Raw genomic sequence first — 23,872 nt, forward strand, 5'->3', positions numbered from 1 at the left:
ATGAATGAATATTATCAACCTCCACCTAGAAGAACTAGAAGAGAAAGACCAAAAGAGACTAGGGTAGACTTACCTCATGTTTATGGGAAGGAAAATGTTGAAACATATCTAGATTGGGAAATGAAAGTAGAACAACTTTTGGCTTGCCATCATGTTAGTGAGGAGATGAAAGTACCCCTAACAACTTTAAGCTTTCAAGGAAATGTTATGTATTGGTGGGCAACCCTAGAGAGAGATAGATGCCTCTACAAGGACCCTCCCATAGAATATTGGAATGACCTTAGGGAAGCCTTGAGACGTCGTCATATTCCTTCTTACTACAATAGGGAGTTGATGGACAAGCTCCAAAGACTCCAACAAAAGAACATTAGTGTAGAGGAGTATAGACAAAAGATGGAGCTTTACATGATGAGAGCCTCTATTAGGGAGGAAGAAACCACCACCATAGCTAGGTTCCTCAGTGGTCTCAATCTTGAGATAAGAGATAAAGGGGAACTCTTGCCTTATATGGACTTGAATGACTTGATCCCACTTTGCATAAAAGTTGAGCAGCAAATTTTAAGATAAAGGTCTAGTCGCAAGGAGAGTTCTTACTCTAACTCTTATCCCAAGAAAGAGTATAAAAAAGAAAGGGAGGATAGTTTCTTAAAAGATAAATCCAAAGATACTCCCAAAAATATAAGGAAAGATGTGTCTACCCTACAAACCCGCAATAGATACATCCAATGCTTTAAATGTCTTGGTAGAGGTCATATAGCATCCCAATGGCCAAATAGGAGAACCATGATCTTAAGAGGGAGGGATGAGTATAACAGCCAATATGATGAGTCTAGCGGGGGAGAAGAAAGAGAGAAGTGTGAGGGGGCATATCCTTATGAGGGGGAATTAATGATGATTAGAAGAACTCTCAACAATCAACCTAGTATGAACCATGAAGCACAAAGAGAGAACATCTTTCACACAAGATATAAAGTTTTAGAAAACATTTGTTCTTTCATTGTGTTTATTGGATCTTGCTACAGTTGTTATAGCACTATGATGGTTGAAAATCTTGATCAACAAGTGATACCTCATCCAAAACCTTACAAACTTGAATGGATTAATGAAGATGGGGAATTAACTGTAGATAAGCAAGTAAAAGTCAGTCTTTCTGTTGGGAATTATAAAGATGAAAGTTTATGTGATGTAGTACCCATGGAAGCCTGCAACATCTTATTGGGAAGACCATGGCAATTTGACAAGAAAATTATCCATAATGGTCTTACCAACAAGATTACTTTTACTCATGGGGAAAAGAAGTTTGTACTTTATCCTTTAACACCCTCACAAGTGGTAAATGACCAAGTACAAATGAAACAAAAAAGAGAAAATGAGAAAAAAAAATAGAAAATCAAGAGAAAGTCCTTAGGGACAATACTGAGGCGTGGGAGAAGAGTGTTCATTCCCACAAGGTCATTCAAATAGAAGAAATATTTGAAAAAAAATAAAGTTGAAAACATACTTCTATTTGAACAACTTTTCGGCCTCCTTCTTTGTAAAGGAACACTTGCATGCACTGCCACAATTTTAGAAGTTTGTGAGCTACCTCCTCAAGTCAAAAGACTTTTAAAAGAATGGTGATGTATTCCCTAAGGAAGGACCCATTGGACTTCCACCTTTTAGGGGTATAGAACACCGAATAGATTTAGTTATGGGAGCTAGTCTACCAAATAGACTGGCTTATAGAACTAATCCTGAGGAGACTAAGGAGATAGAATCACAAGTTCAGGAATTGTTGGAGGAGGGTTGGGTTCGAAAGAGTCTAAGTCCTTGTGTTGTACCTATTTTGTTGGTGTCTAAGAAAGATGGCAAGTGGAGAATGTGTTCTGATTGTAGAGCCATCAGTAACATCACCATCAAATATAGGCATCTAATTCCTAGACTTGATGATATGCTTGATGAATTGCATGGGTCCACTATATTTTCCAAGATTGATCTTAAAAGTGGATATCACCAAATAAGAATCAAAGAAGGTGATGAGTGGAAAACTGCTTTTAAGACCAAATTTGGACTATATGAGTGGTTAGTGATGGCTTTCGGAATCACTAATGCACCTAGCACTTTCATGAGGCTTATGAATCATGTCCTTAGGGATTGCATAGTAAATATGTAGTAGTTTATTTTGATGATATATTAGTATATAGTCAAAGCCTAGAGTCCCACCTAAGTTACCTTAGGGAGCTTCATTTAGTGCTTAGGAAAAATAGTTTGTTTGCTAATATAGATAAATGCACTTTTTGTGTTGATAGTGTAGTGTTTTTAAGTTTTATAGACTACAAAAATGGGGTACATGTTGACCCTGAGAAAATCAAAGCCGTCCAAGAGTGGTCAGCCCCACAAAATGTAGGAGATGTTAGGAGCTTCCATGGCTTAGCAAGTTTTTATAGGAGATTTGTTCCTAAGTTCTCAAGTTTAGCTTCACCACTCAATGAGTTAGTGAAGAAAGACACTTCGTTTTGTTGGGTGGAGAAGCATGAGCAAGCCTTCCAAAGGTTGAAAGCTTAACTCACCAATGCACCCATTCTAACTTTACCAAATTTTTCAAAAACTTTTGAGCTAGAGTGTGATGCATCGGGAATAGGAATAGGTGTTGTGTTGTTGCAAGGTGGGCACCCAATTGCATATTTTAGTGAAAAACTTCATGGTGCAGCCCTCAACTACCCCATCTATGACAAAGAGCTTTATGCCCTTGTGAGGGCCCTGTAGACTTGGGAACACTATCTAGTCTCTGTTGAACCAAGTGGTGTTCAAGCTTTGAAGAATCCAAACCCTTTGAAGGATGTTGAAGCCTTGGCTGAGCTTGCTGTTGCTGTGCTATTTTAGTTTAGTTCTGAGGTAGTTTGAGTGTTGTAATCCACCCCTTGATTAAATCTAAAGCATAGGCATTCTCAATCTTTTTGAAAGTAAAATGTTTTTCAAACTAAATTAAAACAACCGATTGTTTTGTCAAAACAACCGATTGTTTATACTTAGATGTTTTGAGAAAAGATTGAAAACTGTTTTTCAAATGGTTGAACTGTTAGAACCAAAAAAACACGATTGATTCGAAGAAACAACCGATTGTTTGTTTTGGGACCATAACAGAAAAACTGTTTTATCTTTGACTGAGCTTTAAATGTTTTAATTGCTTACGCTCCAGTCTTTAAATGCTTTGACCAATCACTAATTGCAATAAAAGAGTTTGTTAAGATTTGATAACAAACAACATCTTTGAATATATTCAGAAAAACAGATTTGAGTAACAAGATTTTGAATAGAGTTTTTGAGTTTTTTCAAAGAGCTGAGATTGCTTAGTTTTTGTGATTGATCAAAGTGTGTGGAATAGGATTCTGCTTGTATTGATTTCAGATTATCTTCTATAACAAGTGTAATCCTTGTACTCTGCTGAACAAGTTTCGTTTCTGTGTTTGCTGAGATTGGCTGTGTGTTCTTGAGGGGGATCAAGATCAGCAATCTTAGTGTTGGTGTGTTGGCCAAGAAGAGTGTGTGTCTTGAGGTGTTCAAGGTCACTTTCTTGGTTGTGGTGTAAGTGATCAAGTTGTGATTGCTTAGTGGATTTCCTCAGAGGGTGTATGAGAAGACTGGATGTAGCTCTGGATTTGGAGTGAACCAGTATAAACATCTGTGTGCATTCTCTCTATCCCTAACTTTTTAAATTCAGTTTTGATATTTGATAACTGGTATAAACAACCGATTGTTTCGGTAAAACAACCGATTGTTTTTACTAGTGTTGTGCTTTTTGCTTTATGTTTTGAAAAACTGATTTCTTAATCAAGGTTTTCTCGAAGTAATTTCATTCAAGGCTGAAAAGTTTGTGAAAACTCTCTTTAAACAATTCACCCCCCTCTAGTTTAAAGCCATATATTCTAACAATTGGCATCAAGAGCTTGGTTCTTGAAAGTTATTCAAGTTGATCCAAAAATCTTTTTTCTGTGGCTGGATAACTATCTTTTGAGGAAGGTGCTTCAATCTACAAACCACCTTTATTCTGTGGATTGAATTACAAATATTGGGAAGCAAGAATGAAAATCTTTATGGAATCTATTAATCAAGGAATTTGGGATTCAATTGAGAATGGTCCTTACATTCCAAAGTTTAAAAAAGAATGGTTCTTTCATTGCAAAACCTTGGTCTCAATGGACCAATGATGAATGTAAGATGGCCAAGCTTGATTGTACTGCTCAAAACATAATAGCTTTTGCACTAGATACTAATGAGTTTTTCAGGATATCAAAATGCAAAACTGCTAAGGATATGTGGGACACACTCAAGGCTGCTCATGGACACAATGAATCAAAGGAGACAATGACAAAGAGTCAAGCTAGAAGGAAAAATAAGAAAAGCCTCAACCTTTGCTTCATGGCCAGAAAGGAGGATGACTCAAGTAGTGTAAGTTCATCAAACTCCTCAAACTCTGAAAATTATGGTCAATTGCTCAAGCCTTTTAATAAACACATGAAGAAGCCAACCGATTGGCTCTCTTGAACAATCGGTTAAAAGAAAAGAACAGCTGGCTTGAAAACAGAGTAAAGACACTCGAAGAGGAATTAGAAAATTCAAAAACAGATTTTGAAAATCTTGAAATCATTTACAAAAACTCCTCGTGCAAGTGTGATACTCTAGTTTGTGAAAATTGCGAAAATCTTGAAAAGAAGGTCCAATATCTTGTTAAAACTGTGGATAAGCTTTCTAAAGGCCAATCCAACTTTGAGAGTGTTCAAGCATCTCAAAACTGTATTTTTGGAAAAGCTGGATTGAGTTTTAACCCACAAAACAAACAAGATAAATTTTCAAAATCATTTTCGAAAATGTCAGAAAAACAATCGATTGGACCATCGAAACAACCGATTGTTACATGCTTCTATTGCATGAAAAGAGGTCATTCTGTGAAGTTCTGTAAAATCAGAAAATTTGTTGTTCCTAAAGGTCTTATGAAGTGGATTCCTAAGGGTAATAAAGCTTTAATTGATGAGTGTAAACCAAATGGACCCACATTCATAAGGGGACCAAATCTTTGTACTTGAAAATCTTTTTAGTAGGAAATCTTGGAGGAGAGCAAGCAACTGTGGTACTTGGATAGTGGATGCTCCAAGCACATGACAGGGGACAAATCAAAGTTCTTGAGTATCTCCTTTAAACAAGAGGGTCATGTCACCTATGGAGACAACAAGAAAGGAAGGATTCTTGGGAGAGGATCCATAGGAGACAAAGACATCTTGGTGATCCATGATGTGCTTTATGTAGAAGGCCTAAAGCATAATCTGCTGAGCATTAACCAACTATGTAATAAGGGATATCAAGTGATGTTAAAGTCAAACACATGTGAAATCTGTCTAGCCAACACCAAAGAGGTAATGTTGGTAGGTAAGAGAGTTAATAATGTGTATCTTCTAGATATCTCTTCACCATGTTCAATTGGATGTCTTCTATCCAAGAAAGATGAATCTTGGCTTTGGCATAGAAGAATTGCTCATATTCACATGAATCATTTGAACAAGCTAATTTCAAAGGATCTTGTGATTGGGCTGCCAAAACTCAAGTTTGAGAGGGATCACATTTGTGAAGCATGCCAAAAAGGGAAACAAGTGAAAAGTTTTTTCAAAATTAAAAATGTTATTTCATCTTTGAAACCTCTTGAACTTCTTCACATGGATCTCTTTGGACCCTCAAGAACTATGAGTCTTGGTGGAAATTATTATGCTCTTGTTATTGTTGATGACTTTTCTAGTTACACTTGGACTCTTTTCTTGGAATCAAAGAGTGATGCCTTTTCTGCATTCAAAAAGCTAGCAAGAAGGCTACAAAATATAAAGAACAACAACATAGGTTCTATTAGAAGTGATCATGGAGGAGAATTTCAGAATGAGAAGTTTAGCAAATTCTGTGAGAAGTTGGGAATTCTGCATAATTTTTTTTGCTCCAAGAACACCACAACAAAATGGAGTGGTAGAGAGGAAAAACAGGTCTCTTGAAGAGCTTGCAAGGACAATGCTTAGTGAATCATCACTTCCTAAGTACTTTTGGGCAGATGCAGTGAGCACCTCTTGTTATGTGATGAATAGGGTGCTTATAAGGCCTATTTTGAAGAAAACTCCATATGAACTCTTCAATGGAAGGAAACCTAACATCAATCATCTCAAAGTCTTTGGCTGCAGCTGTTTCATCCTCAACAATGGCAAGGAAAACTTGGGAAAGTTTGATGAGAAAGCGGACCTTGGTATCTTCATAGGTTATTCACTCACAAGTCATGCATATAGAGTCTACAACAAGAGGTTGATGATTGTAGAAGAATCAGTTCACGTTGTCTTTGATGAGGTAGATCGCAGAATCAATCAAATCCCAAAGACCAGTGCTAAAGAAGATGAACAGAGCATTAGTTTGGAGAAGCTAGAAATTTGTACAGAAAAACAACTGGTTGATTCGTAGAAACTACCGATTGAAATTCTGCAACAGAGTGAGCTGCCCAAGGAGTGGAGGATTCCTAGAGATCTGTTAGTGGATAACATCATAGGGCAGATAAAGGAAGGTGTCTCCACACGTAGCTCCATCTCAAACTACTACAGGCACACAGCTTTTGTCTCTCAAATTGAACCAAAGTCAATTGAGGAAGCTCTCAAGGATGAGAAGTGGGTTGAAGCTATGATGGAAGAGGCCCAAGCACAAGCCCACATGCAAGCCCACCAAAGGGTAGATTTGGGCCAACCATAGAGTTATGGCCAAGAGGATCCAAGAAGACGTTCTTTTACATGTTCAAATGCCATAAACTCTAGTGTAGAGTAGACTTTAATTTCTTGTCAAAATTAGCATAGGAACTTTATTTGTAATTTTCTTAGAATTAATTTTGGCACCTAAAACACCAACCTAGGTAAACTTAGAGTTTCTAAAAAAACCTCTAAATTTACCAAGGCCGGTCTAGAAAGCCCATGGAGGGGGTGAGCATAAAAACTAGACACACCCCTCCCCATGTGCTCATTTGTGCACCCATGTGCTTCACATTTACATTTCATTTGGCTAGCATTAGGGTTGCCTTATGGTCCTCCTTAGCCTATAAAAGGAGGAGCCTACACCTTGTATTTTCAAGTTTATTGTGAGTAAAGTTATGCTGCCCATTTGTGCTCAACTTTGCTTCTCCCTAGAATCCTAGGCTCTAAACTTCAATTCCTTCATCTTTTCCCTTGAGCTGGCCGAACCACTCAATACCCATACCTATCATGCACCTACAAGATCAACACCACTCTTAGGAGGATCTTGCACACACACATCCATGGCTTCCGCACCATCTCTTACATGATTCAAGAAGAACTTCATGAAATGCCATCATTTGGTATCATGAGCTTTGGTTCTTCAAGATGAGTAGCTCCTTGTCTTTTAAATTTTAGTTCTTCTTTATTTCATATTGTCATTTACTTTCCTTACTTGTCTTGCTGTTTTTTACATTTTAATTTGCTCTTGGTGTGCTTTGTGGAAGATCCAACCGAACCACTCTTGTTCATTTGATCTTGAACAAGTTCTTGTGCAATTTGTGATAGGATTCCATACACCTTTGTGTTGCTATTTTGTTTTAGGCTTTGAGTCTTTATTGCTTTCATTATTTTGGTTCATATTATGCTTTGAGTCTTTAATTTTCTGAATCTATACATGTTTTGTCAAGTCATGTTCATCCATATTGTCAACAATTCATAGTAGTCCTTTTATTTGGCTTAATTGTTTCTTGATTTTGGGTCTCTTTATTTGCTTGAATTTGCTGTTCTTTGCTCCTTTGGTGCCTTTTTAATTTTTAGTTTGAGTTCATATTGTGTTTAGATCCTACACAATTCTATTTCACAAATTTCCATTGTGTCTAAATTTTGGTATCTTGTTGTTTTTGTTTCCAGTTTTCAGATTCCCCTGTTTTCACCTTCTCTGTTTTGGCTGTTTTAACCCAGAAAAATATTTCCACCCATAGGAAAATTTTGATTCTCTGGAAAATGCAAGTTTAAAGTGTTACAGAAAGGACAAAAAAAGAATTAGGTCAAAAGAAGCAACAGAAAAAAAATGATAAATCTTTTAAGATCAGAGTGCAAATCTGAAGCGCTCCAGTTGGCATAACCGAACACCAATTTTGCAAAATTTATTAAAAAAAAATGGTGCATCCGTTTTGAGTGATTCCAAAGCCAGATTTTAGATAAGATCCTGAATATCTTGCATAACAAATTTCAGAGCCAAATTCTAAAAATACAGCTCAGCATAAATCGGGGAACAAACACGTTTTCTGGCCCACAACATTTTCCAGTGGTGCTGTTTTTTTTTATTTGGTCATCTAATCTAGTGCTTTTATTTAGGAATTCTTTTGTGTGCCAACCTTTAATTGAGTACCTTTATTTGTTTGCTTTAATTACTTGACTCTCTTTCTAGTTGTCACAATCTAAATCCTTTTGGTGGTACTGTTTTATTCAATTAAATTTGTTTCTTGCTTTTGTTCTTTGACCTCTAATTTGGGTGCTGGAATTTAATTCTTCTTTGGTGCTTATGTGAATGGGAACTTGATTTGGTTAAGGTTTAGCTCTTTGCTAGGTGCTGGAAATTGGAGTATTAAAGACCATCATTCCAAGGAGAAGACAAGGCCAAAGCCGAAACAAGCATTCTTGAGAAAACACTACAAACACTTGGAAGATCAACAAGCAAAGACAACAAGGAAGTGCACTAACCAAAAGAGGATCAACAAAGGGAGTTCTCTTATTTCCTTTGCAACTTGGTTTATTGTTAATTACCTTGTTAATTACGTTTAGACGGTGAGTGTGTCTTCAAGGGCTCAAAGTGTCCAAGAAGCCTCACCTAGGGCCGAATAGTATAGCATTCTTGATTAGTAATTGTTACTTGTTTGTAATTGCCTTTTCTTTTGCTTAGTTAGTGACGCTTTGCATGGTTATTTTGTTAAGTTTGTGTTAAACCGACTAGCTTTGTTGATTAGTAGCTTGCATTGTTTTCTTTCATTGAAAATTTGATTTCTCAACTTAATTGTGTTCTAAGTGGTTTACTAAGAGAAAGTTTTGTGTGAAGACATTGAGGGATAGTTTTTGGCTAAGGCAAAGGCTTGGTATTTAAGTAGTCCTTTGTGACTCACCTCCCTTACCTGGAAAACTACCTTCTTTGACTTTCCTAAGTTTTCTCAAGGCAAAATACTTGTATACACAAAGCTTTAGCCATGTCTTCTTCTTCTCATTCTACAAAGTCTATTGGAAGTGAATTAAAATCTTTAAAAACTCTTTTGAAAGAAGTTTCACAAACTGTGCAATCAATTGCTTATAGACAATTGGAGAGTGAGACTAAACTTAATGTTTTGACTAAAGCAAAGGATGAGAAGTCTCACATTCTAAAAAAATTACCTTCTCATGCATATATCTCTAAAGATCATGATTCTTTTGGGGAGGGAAGCATTAGAGTAAATGATTATTATCAAGCACCCCCTAGAAGACATAGAAGAGATAAAAAAGAACAAGAAAACCCAAGAGGGGTTAGGGTAGACCAACCCCATTTCCATGGAAAAGAAAATATAGAAGCATGCATAGATTGGGAAATGAGGGTAGAAAAATTGTTTGCTTCCCATAAAGAAAGAAAGGAAAGAAAAACACAAAAGAAGAGAGGGGAAGTCGAAAGGGAAGCTAAAGAAAAAGAAGAAAAAGAAAAGCATGAGAAGACCCTTGAAGAACAAAAGGCGTGGGAGAAGAGTGTTCCTTCCCACAAGGTCATTCAACAAGACCAAAGATTTAAAAATACCTTTGAAAATATGTGTCTTGTTGAACAACCTCAAAGCCTTACCTTTTGTAAAGGAACACTTGCAAGCCTAAGTGAAAAAGAAGAGTCTTTAAAAGAAGCTTGCATAGATAAAAATGAAATAGATTATTTCTCATATGTGCTAGGATATCACCAAGTGAATGTCAAGTTTTTTATAAGCATCTACAAAAACAATTTTTTATGTGAAGTAGTGCCTAAAGAAACTTGTCATGTCTTATTGAGACAACCATTGCAAAGTGTACAAATCCTTATAAACAATGGTTGTCACAACGAGACTATCCTTACACATAAGAGAAAAAGTCTTCATGAAGGAGAACTCATGGGACAAATTAGAGTTGATAAAACTCTAGAGCTTTTAAAAGGAAAACTTTTGTCCCCCATGAGAAAAGAAGTTCAAAGACATTACCTTAGGTACAATTCTTGTTTTCAAACTACGCCTAAGGCAATGTCTCATAAACTCTATACTCCTTCACCTTTTGCAAATGATCCTTGGGAAGATATAAATTTCATATTAAAACTCCCTAGGACAACAAAAGGTTGTGATTCAATCTTCATGGTTATGGATAAACTCTTCTCTAGAGAAGTGATACATCTTCATGGTTTATCTTCAAGCATAGTGTTGAATAGAGTTCCAAATTACGCAAACCATGATTTGAGGATTTCCTTTGGAAAACTTGCAACTAAATTGCACACTTTAAATTCTTATCATCCTCAAACGCATGGTCAAAATATATTTGAAAATCTAGCTCTTTCTACTATGCCTAGAATAATCATGAAGTGCACACACAACTCTAGAGGTGAGCAAACATACCATAAAGTAGTTCACAAAACTACTTATATTTCTACTTTTAAAGTTATGTGTGGGTTCAATCATCTTTCTCCTTTTAAGTTGTTACCATCTTCTATAGGATTTATGCCTAAAGAGAAAGTAACCACAAATGAACATTTTAAAATACATAAGATGATTAGAGACCACACACAACCATTAAAAGAGAAACTTTGTCCAAGGTTGCCAAAACCAAAAGAAAAACAAAAATGGCAACCTAGTAAAATTAATTTGCAAACTAACACCTATGCCTTATTTGATTATTTCTATAGGTGGATGTTTGATCCAGGAGGACAAGCTTTGGCGAAGCAAAAGGTTGCTATCCGAGATCAAGTCTGTAGATCTGAGGATAGATCTTCTCAAGAAGGAGGAGATGATGGACACCATCCAGCCACATCCATTCCCCTAGCCATGAAGAAGAAGAAGCAATGGATTTGAGGACAAATCCTTTTCAAGAGGGAGGGGATGATGGAAGAGGCCCAAGCACAAGCCCACATGCAAGCCCACCAAAGGGTAGATTTGGGCCAACCATAGAGTTATGGCCAAGAGGATCCAAGAAGACGTTCTTTTACATGTTCAAATGCCATAAACTCTAGTGTAGAGTAGACTTTAATTTCTTGTCAAAATTAGCATAGGAACTTTATTTGTAATTTTCTTAGAATTAATTTTGGCACCTAAAACACCAACCTAGGTAAACTTAGAGTTTCTAAAAAAACCTCTAAATTTACCAAGGCCGGTCTAGAAAGCCCATGGAGGGGGTGAGCATAAAAACTAGACACACCCCTCCCCATGTGCTCATTTGTGCACCCATGTGCTTCACATTTACATTTCATTTGGCTAGCATTAGGGTTGCCTTATGGTCCTCCTTAGCCTATAAAAGGAGGAGCCTACACCTTGTATTTTCAAGTTTATTGTGAGTAAAGTTATGCTGCCCATTTGTGCTCAACTTTGCTTCTCCCTAGAATCCTAGGCTCTAAACTTCAATTCCTTCATCTTTTCCCTTGAGCTGGCCGAACCACTCAATACCCATACCTATCATGCACCTACAAGATCAACACCACTCTTAGGAGGATCTTGCTCACTCTCATTCATTGCTTCCGCCCCATACTCTACATTGATTCAAGAAGAACTTCATGAAAATGCCATCAAGCTATGCATGAAGAGTTGAATCAGTTTGCAAGGAATGAGGTATGGTCTCTTGTCCCTAAAACTAATGAAGTGAATATTATTGGGTCGAAATGGGTTTTCAGGAACAAGCTAGATGAAGATGGTGTGATCACAAGGAACAAAGCAAGGCTAGTTGCTAAGGGCTACAATCAAGAGGAGGGTATAGACTATGGTGAAACTTTTGCTCCTGTTGCTAGATTGGAGGTTGTGAGGCTGCTGCTGGCTTTTGCGTGTATGAGTGGTTTCAAACTCTTCCAAATGGATGTTAAGAGTGCCTTCTTAAATGGCTACATCAATGAGTAAGTCTATGTAGATCAACCACCGGGCTTTGAAGATCATAAGTATCCCAACCATGTCTTCAAGTTGAAGAAAGCTTTGTATGGACTGAAGCAAGCTCCAAGAAAGTGGTATGAGAGGCTTAACAACTTCCTGCTATCTCATGGTTATGAAAGGGGAATGGTAGACAAGACTCTCTTCATCAAGAAGTCAAATGCAAAAATAATTCTTGTGCAAATCTATGTTGATGACATCATCTTTGGTGCTACATAAGATAGTTTGTGTGAAGAATTTGTGGCTGCAATGAAATGTGAGTTTGAAATGTCTATGATGGGAGAACTGTCTTTCTTTCTTGGATTGCAGGTTAAGCAAACAAAGGATGAGATCTTCTTAAGTCAATTAAAGTATTGCAAGGAGATTCTCAAAAAATTTGAAATGGAGAGTTGCAAAGAAGCAAGCACTTCAATGCCATCAAGTTGTTACATGGATGCGGATGCTGCTGGAAAGGGTGTAGATCAAACAAAATAAAGAGGATTGATTGGCTCTTTGCTTTATCTAACAGCTAGTAGGACGAACATCATGTTTGCGATGTGTCTATGTGCAAGATATCAAGCAAATCCTAAAGAGTCACACTTCAAAGCTGCAAAAAGAATTCTGAAATATCTCAAAGGAACATCATCTGTTGGGTTATGGTATCCTTCTCACTCTCCAATTCATTTAATTGGTTATTCAGATTCTGACTTTGCAGGTTGCAAGTTAGATAGAAATAGCACAAGTGGCACTTGTCACCTTCTTGGCTCAAGCCTAATCTCATGGCATAGCAAGAAGCAAGCATGTGTTGCTCTCTCTACTGGTGAGGCGGAATACATTGCTGTTGAAAGCTGTTGTGCACAGATTTTGTGGCTCAAACAACAACTTGCAGACTTTGGATTACAAATCAGCAAGGTTCCTTTTATGTGTGATAACACAAGTGCCATCAATCTTACCAAAAATCAAATTCAGCACTCAAGGACCAAACATATTGAGATAAGGCATCATTTCATCAGGGATCATGTAAATAATGGAAATTGTGAAGTGAAGTTTGTGGAGACCAAACTGCAGTTAGCTGACTTCTTCACGAAGCCATTACCAAAAGAAAGGTTTTTCTTCCTAAGAAATGAGTTAGGTATCCTTGATCTTAATAATCTCTCCTAAATCTGTTTTGATACATGCTAAAGTCCATTTGTGAAGACAAATAGGGGGAGAATTAATTGGTTCTTGTATATCTTTATCTGAAACTGTTAAATCTCTGATTTAAAGCTGTTTTTTGTTGCTGCTGATAGAAACAACCGACTGTTTCGTGTAAACAACCGATTGTTTATCATGTTTTATGCTTTGATTATACAAAAATCTAACCTGCTACTGTAAAAAGCATTGGATAGTATAAATGCTATTTTTGTAGGTACTGCTTCAGATTCAATCAGATCAAACACAAGCACCAGGGATTTGTCTTCATCAAATAGGGGGAGATTGTTGAACCAAGTGGTGTTCAAGCTTTGAAGAATCCAAACCCTTTGAAGGATGTTGAAGCCTTGGCTGAGCTTGCTGTTGTTGTGCTGTTTTAGTTTAGTTCTGAGGTAGTTTGAGTGTTCTAATCCACCCCTTGATTAAATCTAAAGCATAGGCATTCTCAATCTTTTTGAAAGTAAAATGTTTTTCAAACTAAGTTAAAACAACCGATTGTTTTGTCGAAACAACCGATTGTTTATACTTAGATGTTTTGAGAAAAGATTGAAAACTATTTTTCAAATGGTTGAACTGTTAGAACCAAAAAAACACGATTGATTCGAAGAAACAACCGATTGTTTGTTTTGGGACCATAACAGAAAAACTGTTTTATCTTTGACTGAGCTTTAAATGTTTTAATTGCTTACGCTCCATTCTTTAAATGCTTTGACCAATCATTAAATGCAATAAAAGAGTTTGTTAAGATTTGATAACAAACAACATCTTTGAATATATTCAGAAAAACAGATTTGAGTAACAAGATTTTGAATAGAGTTTTTGAGTTTTTTCAAAGAGCTGAGATTGCTTAGTGTTTGTGATTGATCAAAGTGTGTGGAATAGGATTCTGCTTGTATTGATTTCAGATTATCTTCTGTAACAAGTGTAATCCTTATACTCTGCTGAACAAGTTTCGTTTCTGTGTTTGCTGAGATTGGTTGAGTGTTCTTGAGGGGATCAAGATCAGCAATCTTAGTGTTGGTGTGTTGGCCAAGAAGAGTGTGTGTCTTGAGGTGTTCAAGGTCACTTTCTTGGTTGTGGTGTAAGTGATCAAGTTGTGATTGCTTAGTGGATTTCCTCAGATGGTGTATGAGAAGACTGGATGTAGCTCTGGATTTAGAGTGAACCAGTATAAACATCTGTGTGCATTCTCTCTATCCCTAACTCTTTAAACTCAGTTTTGATATTTGATAACTGGTATAAACAACCAATTGTTTCGGTAAAACAACCGATTGTTTTTACTAGTGTTGTGCTTTTTGCTTTATGTTTTGAAAAACTGATTTCTAAATCAAGGTTTTCTCGAAGTAATTTCATTCAAGGCTGAAAAGTTTGCGAAAACTCTCTTTAAATTCACCCCCCCCCCCCTTCTAGTTTAAATCCATATATTCTAACAGTCTCAAAAGAATTTGTCATACATAGTAATCATGAGTCTTTGAAATATTTGAAGGGTCAACAGAAGTTGAACAAAAGACATGCACAGTGGTTGGAATTTCTTGAGAAATTTCGATATGTTATCAAATACAAGAAGGGCAATACAAATAATGTGGCGGATGCTCTATCAAGGAGACATGCTCTCTTTTCTAAACTTGGAGCCCAAATTCTTGGATTTGAAAACATACCTGAACTTTATAAAGAAGATCAGGATTTTGCACCCACTTTTGCTAAGTGCCAACATAGAGCACAAGGAGGTTTTTATGTTTATGAGGGGTACTTATTTATAGAAGGAAAACTTTGCATACCTCAAGGAACACATAGAAAACTCCTTGTAAAAGAGTTACATGAAGGAGGACTCATGGGCTAATTTGGAGTTGATAAAACTCTTGAGCTTTTAAAAGGAAAATTCTTTTGGCCACACATGAGGAAAGATGTTCAAAGACATTGTCATAGATGCATTTCATGTTTAAAAGCTAAGTCTAAGACAATGCCTCATGGACTCTGCACTCCTTTACCTTTTGCAAGTGCTCCTTGGGAAGATATAAGCATGGATTTCATATTAGGACTTCCTAGGACACAAAGAGGTTTTGATTCCATTTTTTGTGGTAGTGGATAGGTTTAGCAAGATGACTAATTTCATACCCTGCCATAAAGTGGATGATGCTAACAACATCTCTAGGCTCTTCTTTAGAGAAGTGGTAACACTACATGGTTTGCCTAAGACCATAGTGTCAGATAGAGATCCCAAATTTGTGGGCCATTTCTGGAGAACTCTTTGGGAAAGGCTAGGAACTAAGTTTAACTTCTCAACTTCTTGTCATCCTCAAACGAAAGGACAAACTGAAGTTGCCAATAGATCTTTTTCCCCTATGCTTGGGTCAATCATGAAGGGAAACCACAAATCTTGGGATGAGTACCTTCCTCATATTGATTTTGCATATAATAGAGTAGTTCATAAAACTACTAATATTTCTCATTTGAGGTTGTGTATGGATTTAATCCTCTTACTCCTTCGGATTTGTTACCTCTACCTAATCCACAAGAATTTGTGTATAAGGAAGGAGTAACAAAAGCCAAATTTGTAAAGAAAATGCGTGAGAGGATTAAAACCAAATACAACAACAAATAGAGAAATATATGAAACATAGCAATAAGGGGAAGAGATAGATGATTTTTGAAGAGGAAGATTGGGTTTGGCTTCACCTTAGAAAGGATAGATTCCCTAATAAGAGGAAGTCTAAGCTTAGTCCCCGGGGAGATGGTCCTTTCCAAGACCTCAAAAGAATCAATAATAATGCATATCAAATTGACCTGCTTGAGGAATATGGAGTACATACTACCTTCAATGTTATGGATCTAATACCTTTTGCAAGTAGTGAAGATGAAGAGGTAGAAGCATGTGATTTGAGGACAAATTCTCTTCAAGAGGGAGGGAATAATGGAAAAAGGCCAAACTCAGACCCAACTACTAGGTCCATGGCAAGGAAGATACAAGAAGACTGAGACTCTGCTACTGATGGCAGAGAAACCTTTCTATACATGTTCAAAATGCTATAAACCTAGTATGGAATTGTAGAATAGAACTTATTTTCTTATCAAAAGTAGAATAGGAATTTTACTTGTAATTTTTCTTAATTGTAATTAGGGTTGGATTTAGGCATCTAAAAACCAACATAGGTTAAATTAGGGTTTCTAGAAGACTCCTAATTAACCTAGACCGATCATTTAGACCTAAATAAGTCACATGAAGCACACCTTGTCATGTTTGCCTTGTGAGCTCATTTTAGGCGCCACTTTCAAACCATTTCTATTTGAATTTTCCCACCTATTTTTGTATTGAATGGTTGGACCTCTAAGCTATATAAAGAGGTGTTTGGCTCATAAAAATTCAAGATTAATGAATGAGTGAATTGCTGCCAAGATTGCATGCCTTCTCACTTTCTTGTTCTTCACCTTTCTCCAAGTGATATGGCCCAATAAATCAATCTCCATACCTCTTATGCACCTTCAAGGAAGCCATAGCTCCATTGGAGTCATCCTTGTCCATTCCAACCATTAGCTTCTGCCAATCCATATCTCAATTCTCCAAGGAACCAATTCAGAAATGGAGCCAACACCATCAACATTGTCATGATAGAAGATGCAAAAGAAGTTTTATGGCTAAGGGGTCTAGCCAAGGAGTTGAGGGTGCAATACCAGATTGTCACAGTCTATTGTGACAACATTAGAGCAATATAGATGTTTAAGAATCAAGTCTACCATGAAAGAACTAAACACATTGATGTGAATGTGCATTTTTCAAGAGAGGAGATTGCACAAGGATCTGTGAAGATGATGAAGGTCTTAACAAATCATAATCCCTCTGACATGATTGTTCAATTCTTTCGAATCTAGTTTCATGTTCCAATGAACTTCACCAACTTGTTATTCTTCTTTGGTAGTCACACATTTGTCTATCTAATTTTTCAATATTTTTACATTATTTTCTTATATTCTACACCTTTCTTTAAAAATTATAATTTGCTTAATTATATTACACACATGAAAAAATAAAGGTTGTATTGATTTTTCTTCTAACATCTATATCTATATATAAAGATTATTCCTCTTTATAACCGCTTTTAGTGTACATATTTTTTTTTTCATTTTACTCTACACCAACATTTCATTCTATTAAATTATCTTTGAGTATTTCTTCGTTTCATAGAAATCAGTTGTTAAATAAAAAACTTTCTCCTATTACAAACAACTAAACACAACAATTTACAATAACCAACCAACACTAAAAATCTACAATAACCACCTCATATCTTTTTTATCCGCCTCCACTACTCTCAATATCAATCAATATTTCCTCAATATCAATCAATATTTCGTTATTTCGTCATGATAGAGAGTAATTATCTCTTATGGTGAAAAAAAAAAGGTAAGAGCATTTACACTTTTTTACATACTAACATGCATTCATTTTTATTAGCATTATGCAACATTGATTCAAGTCCACTGTTTAAAGCGGTACCCTTTGAGAAATTGTTCACAAGGTTATGAAGGACGAAGAAGATTGTGGAGAGATTAAGGTGGTTCTCACTTTCATTGTTGAGGTAATGTTGTTTTCCTATTATTTTTCTCCATGCTTTGATGTCCCGCTTTCTCTATCATTATAAAAAAGAGTTTAACAATCATGATATAAAACATTATAAATGACTCCAGGGATATTTTTTGTTTGATGAGATTTTTGTAACATAATATTTGTTTTCCATAATTAAGTAAATAATGTACCAATGACTTCTGGTTGCAGAGAAACGAGGAGCAGGAATACAATGTAGATCACCACTTGAAATTGTAGAATTTGTGAAGTATAATTCGATTTAAATAATGCTAATGGAGTACATATAGGATAACATATTAGTAAAAAATAAGGATAATGTGTTGTATGTACTTGTGTATTTTGCATTTTATGAGTCAGGTTTAGAGTTTATGATTTTGGATTTAAAGTTTAGAGTTTCTATCTGGTTAGAATATTCTGAGTATTTTTATTTATTAAATTTTTATTGTTGTTTAAAAAAAATATTTTGAAATTGCAACAACATCTATTTATTATAAATTATTATTACCTAAACCTTTTAATTAGTTAAAGTTATCAAAATGTTTTTCTCCGCCATTTTCACTTGGACCCTCCTCTAGGGCTCTATCCCGAGACACAACAATCTCTCATTCTCATTTAAATAAGATATATACTTTATTTTTCCTGTTCTTACTTTTTACACTCTATTTTTTCTCACACTCCCATGTTTTATCTTAAAACTACCCTTACTTGAATTGTGAGTTTTTCTTCTATAATTCAAATTTTTAATTGTCAAAATTTCGCTTCCAAAATTTAACTTCTAAAAATATATTTATTTATCTGTTAAGGAAATAAACTTTTAGAAGTCCATTTATCATGGATTCCATAATTTAGCTTATAAAAGTTCTATTTGTTGCATCCTCCTATTAAAATTCTGAGGCTCTGTTCGTTACACATCTTGGAATCAAACTTTGTAGAGTTCTATTTGATAGGCATTTTAGAGTTAAATTTGAAAAATGAATTTCTATGTAACAATTTTGAAATTGATAATTAATGGTTGATTCCCACCATATAAATTTATTGTCCGGAACTCAAAAGAAGTGATGCTTTTATGAGATTTATTAATCTTAAAGTTAATTTTGATGTTTACAAGTTTAAAATGATGAAATAAACAATATACACCAAAAAGAGTTTGGATTATGCCTAAATCTTTTTTTTTTTAAGTGTAACTTTTTTAAAAGAGATGATGACATAAAAATGTATGAAGTGAGATATAAAATGATTGCATGAAGAGTTTATTATGCTTCCCTCATCAAACTAACTCACCAAACTAACTACAATTGAATTTCACTAAATAATTATAATTATTATATGATAAATTTCTTCTTCATAATAAATCAATATTATAAATTAATATTTTAAATATATATTACTCAATTCCTAATTTTATAAGCTGAATGTTTCAGAATATATTGAGCATGAGCATAAATTAATAATTTGATTTTATATAATTCATAAGGAACCTCTATATAATAAATACTATCTAAGTACAATATTCAGTTTTTAATATTAAACATAACAATTATATCTAAATAATAAAAATAAAAAATTGGATATATGATACCTGTATTTTCACTAATTAATATAATATTAATTTTCTTTCACAAAGATAAGAGTTCTTTTTATGAAAATTACCTTGTTGGTAACATATAACTTTAGGTTAAACATATAATTTAATCCTATAGGTTTATAGTTTAGTCACTACACTCCCTAGTGGTGTGGAAAAAATGATTTCATGTTAAATAGTGACACGACAAAGTTGAATGAAAATTGTGTTAAAGTGTTACTATCAAAAATTATGGATGTCCATTCAAAGATTAAAAGAGAGTATACACATTTTTTTTCTTAATCTTAAAATTTATGAATATCTATTTTCCTTCTTGGCCTTGTTCTGTTCTTTGAGTAAGAGTAAAACTCCTATACAGTTTTGCCAGCTTTAAAACTAATCAACAAGTCTAAAAAGGATAGATATAAAGCCACTTAATTTAAGATCTTGGGTAAAATTTTGTTCTCTGTTTTCACCTATAAGACATGTTCTTTCTTTCTATGAATAATATCAAGCTTTTATAATAATAATTCCTTTTCTGTCCTGTGTTCTTCTTCTTTCTTCTCTGTCGTTAGCCTTTACAAAAAGCCAACGAAACTTCTCTCTACTGTAGCCAAACTGAAGAATACACTAATACTCTTGCATGAATTATTATAGACACGTTCTTTTAGGAAATGTTTACAAAGGAAGAAAAATCTAGCAAACGTAGTAAGAAAACTGCAACATATACACTAAGTTTTATATCGTGCAAAACACATGTTACAGCCTTTGAAAGGGTGATTGCGCCGTTTCTTTCCAAGTTTATACCTATTGTTAGGAATGACATCGTTCTGTGACAAACTAATCTTTCATATTTGAGAAAGGGTGATTGCTTAATTTACAAAATTCTAAGCTATCAATCAATCATGTACCACAGTTTTGGTTGGCCACAGTTTCTTCCACCTTGTAATTTCTTCCCTGCTATGCAGCTTCCTGATTCCTCCATAAAAACCATCTATTTCATTGCCTTTTTCTATATGATGCTTCCTATCTATCATGGTTTGTCTCCATCTGGATCCAGCAGTGTATTGTGTGAACTCCAAAATCACCATATCTGTCAGCAGCACCATTTTTTAATCGGTTGAACAGCTAAAACTTTGTTTAGCAAGTAGCACAACCACATGGGATAACCCATTCTTTGAGCTCTTAAGACTAGAGGTTTTTAACATAAGGCATAGCTCATATTTTCACTTTAGATACAACTTTGATCATGTTTTCAATATGATGAATGCACAAATTCAGCTATAACTTCACAAAATTTGTTTAATTCTGTTTACTACAAATAACAATCCAATGAAAACTTGGTTTTAGAAAGTGGAACCAGATTCAGTGCAATCAAGTTTTTATGCATTCTTATAGTTGGAGCATTTATAATGGTTTGATGCAGATTGGAGAACTGAAATTTCGAATGTGTTTTAAACCTAATTGATGAAGATAAAACATAAACCGTCAATTTTCATAGGCAGTTCTCACTTTCTGAATGCCTGTAAAAAGTGAATGCAGGCAATTTGAAGATGGTAGTAGCATTAAAATGTGCAAGTGGATTCTCTTACCATTATTGTGACAAAGGCAATGGTTCCCATGCCCTTGACATTGTTCCAAATGACCAATTACACCATACCACCAACCTACAATGAAAATCTAAAATTTTATTCCAACAAGATTATGCAATATACATATAATATTTGTTCTTACCGAAAGTAAGATAACAGCATATAATGGAGATAATTTGGAAATTAGCCAAATAAGGTCACAAGGATGAGACATACCATAAGGGAAGTCTTTGTTTCTTCTCCACTGGATCTCAATGTGATCTCCAGGTCTCAAGTTATCCAAAGAGTCAGAGATGTGAAGAGCATGTGGAGAAGAGGCAATTGGTGGCACTCTGAGTCGGTCCCATTGTATGTTTTCCTCAGTTGTCCATCTCCCATGAGGTGAGTACCTGCCCCAAAAGAATGGACTTATCAAACTTTAAAAGTTTGGGAAAAAAGGCATCCTATAAAGGTTTTGGCATGACATCAAATTCCAACCATAGGGACAGTAGGGCATGTACACACAATCTCAACTTTGAAGGAATCAACTTTTCCACATACCTTGCCTGAAAAGTGTCAGATCGAGAGTCATAGCAAAGTTGGGCATCATAACATGAGAGCATGAACCCAGCATGACCGTTCTGAAAAAGAAAGTGTGAAACAATTACAAAAAATCCCAAAAAGAAGAATTACTGTACATATTACAGAATATTGGTATACAGTCATTGAGATTAGAGAAGCATAAAAAGCCATAAATCAGATTCTTATAATTACCTCACGGTTATAGACTTGAGCTGGGAACCAAAATTTGCCACTCTCAAGAGAAAGATACAGAGCCATGACTGAATCTTCCGGGAATGAGCTGCTTGACTGTGTTCCCTTTTCTGATTTTGCTTTGATCCAAACCAGGGGGCGAAAATCACCATGAAGGAAAGCAAATATTCCTTTCTGATTTTGCTGGTTGGAGATCTTCTCTCTGGTCTTGGAAGCTACATGACATTTCCATTGTCTACAAGCAGCATCACCAAACACTTTGCCCCATTTCCTCTCCATGTGTTTCTTCCATAAATGATCACTTCTACTTGTATCCCTAAGATATGTGCACACTGTTGCCACGCTACATAATTCAGCAGGTGAAAGGTGCCCAAGGATACACTCCAATGGTAAATCAGGCAAATCCAAGAGAGAAACCTTCCCCTCCTCTTCCTCATTCTCCTCCTTAGACACTAAACTGTTATTTTTGAATGACATGAGAAGAGAAAACCGAAAAAAGCTACAAGGAGTGCTTGTGCTTCCTTTTCTGAGACTAGAAACTAGCCAACTTGAAAGGCTCCCCCAAAACCCAATTGACCCTATTTTGGTCCCACTCTCCCTTGACGAGAGAGGCTTACTGGTAAAGGACTTGGAAAGGATTAGAAACGAGACAAAAGATATAAGAAAGTAAAGCATTGTAATTGAAGGATTATATATCAGAAGGGTCCAAGTCAAGCAATTTGGCGGAGAGATGAAGCAAAGCTGAAAATCAAACCAACGATTTCCTATTAAAGAGGAAAAAGATCCACCAATGGAAGAGGAGAGTGGTGAGTGGTGAGGTGAGTTGGACAAATAAAAGGTTTTGCCTAGCTCAGCGCCTTAATAGACACACACAACTTGGTCTGAGTGAAGAAGTTGTGTAACTAGAGAACCGAAAGGCTTCACAGCAGGGTTAGTTAAAGCACTTTCCACATAGAACTGAAAATAATGATGAAGGATGCTCCTTAAAAATGTGTTAGCAGCATCTACACACAGTGAATTCCCACAAAGGAGAGAAACAAGATGTACGGGCAGTGGGAGGCAGCTGTTAAGTGATTGATGGGGAGGCCTTGAGAGAGGAAGGGTGGCAAAGCAAAGCATAGCAAAGCAAAGCAGTATATTGGTTAGATTAGAATGATGAATATAAAACCAATAGACCCTCTTTAATCACACACTATGCTGGGAACAGCAGAAATGTAGTACATTAGCAGCCACGTGGGATGTGTTAGGGTGGTGTTGTATAACTGTACAAATTAATGCAGACACACACACACAGAGAGACAGAAAAGAAGAGAAAAGGGATAATTAGATAGTAAGTAGTAGTAGGAGGAAGTGGGGTGATGTAAAGTTTAATGAGAAGTGGGGTTTTGTTTTGGCGTGGTTAAGTAAAGAGGGAGAAGAAAGGGACATTATCAGAAAATGAATGATGGGTTGATGAATTACATTAACATTAGATTGCACAGGTGGTGGGTATGTCACAACAACACAAGTCACAAGTCACAAGTCCCAAGGGTGCCATAAAAGTCTACCTGTTCCTTTGCCTAACTCCCACCAAACTCTAGTACTGTCCACCCCAAAGACCCAGACAAGGGATTTCGTGGGATTCTCAATCAGTCCTTACCCATTTCAACAACCAAAATTGTGTCCTTCAACTCATTAAGACCTCATAAAATCGACCATATTTATTGCTTTCCTCGCACAAACTACACCAGGCCTCTTCCCCTGCCTTCTCCTTAACTTCAACTTTCTAACTGCATTCATCTTCATTATGCCTCCCTTCACCAAATTGCTTTCACATTCATTCACTACCATTTGCACATTATATATGTTTTACAAAATTACTTTTATTTTCTTCATCATTATATTTACATATGCCAGATATTTATTTTAGTATTACAAATTATAATGCATAACTCAGAGAAAGAATTCTTACTTTTATTAATTAAATATTCTCATTTTTTTCTTCTTAAAACCTACATTTCACTCATTGCATGCCCAAAATATTAACTCTTGCATTTCTAATTTTTATTTCTTTTATTTTACTTGTGTACGTCTTCTTA

At 35.6% G+C, this 23,872-nt stretch overlaps 2 protein-coding genes across 2 annotated transcripts; one reads left to right on the plus strand and one right to left on the minus strand.

Annotated features, from left to right (window-relative positions):
• On the plus strand, positions 1-15,146 carry LOC137815908 (uncharacterized). Its single transcript, XM_068619016.1, has 6 exons — positions 1-380; positions 1,023-1,332; positions 1,634-1,950; positions 4,266-4,465; positions 12,831-13,027; positions 14,793-15,146. Exons 1-6 carry the CDS (start codon positions 1-3, stop codon positions 15,144-15,146), a joined length of 1,758 nt encoding a protein of 585 aa, XP_068475117.1.
• A 5,012-nt stretch (positions 15,147-20,158) lies between these two features.
• On the minus strand, positions 20,159-23,606 carry LOC137813960 (F-box protein At2g26850-like). The gene is made up of 5 exons (XM_068616455.1): positions 21,795-23,606; positions 21,582-21,661; positions 21,258-21,430; positions 21,042-21,116; positions 20,159-20,542 (listed from the first exon to the last, which is right to left on the minus strand). Exons 1-5 carry the CDS (start codon positions 22,467-22,469, stop codon positions 20,349-20,351), a joined length of 1,197 nt encoding a protein of 398 aa, XP_068472556.1. The 5' UTR covers positions 22,470-23,606; the 3' UTR covers positions 20,159-20,348.
• Positions 23,607-23,872: the final 266 nt, after the last annotated feature.

This window comes from Phaseolus vulgaris, chromosome 1, assembly GCF_000499845.2.
Source record: "Phaseolus vulgaris cultivar G19833 chromosome 1, P. vulgaris v2.0, whole genome shotgun sequence".
Classification (NCBI taxonomy): domain Eukaryota; kingdom Viridiplantae; phylum Streptophyta; class Magnoliopsida; order Fabales; family Fabaceae; genus Phaseolus; species Phaseolus vulgaris.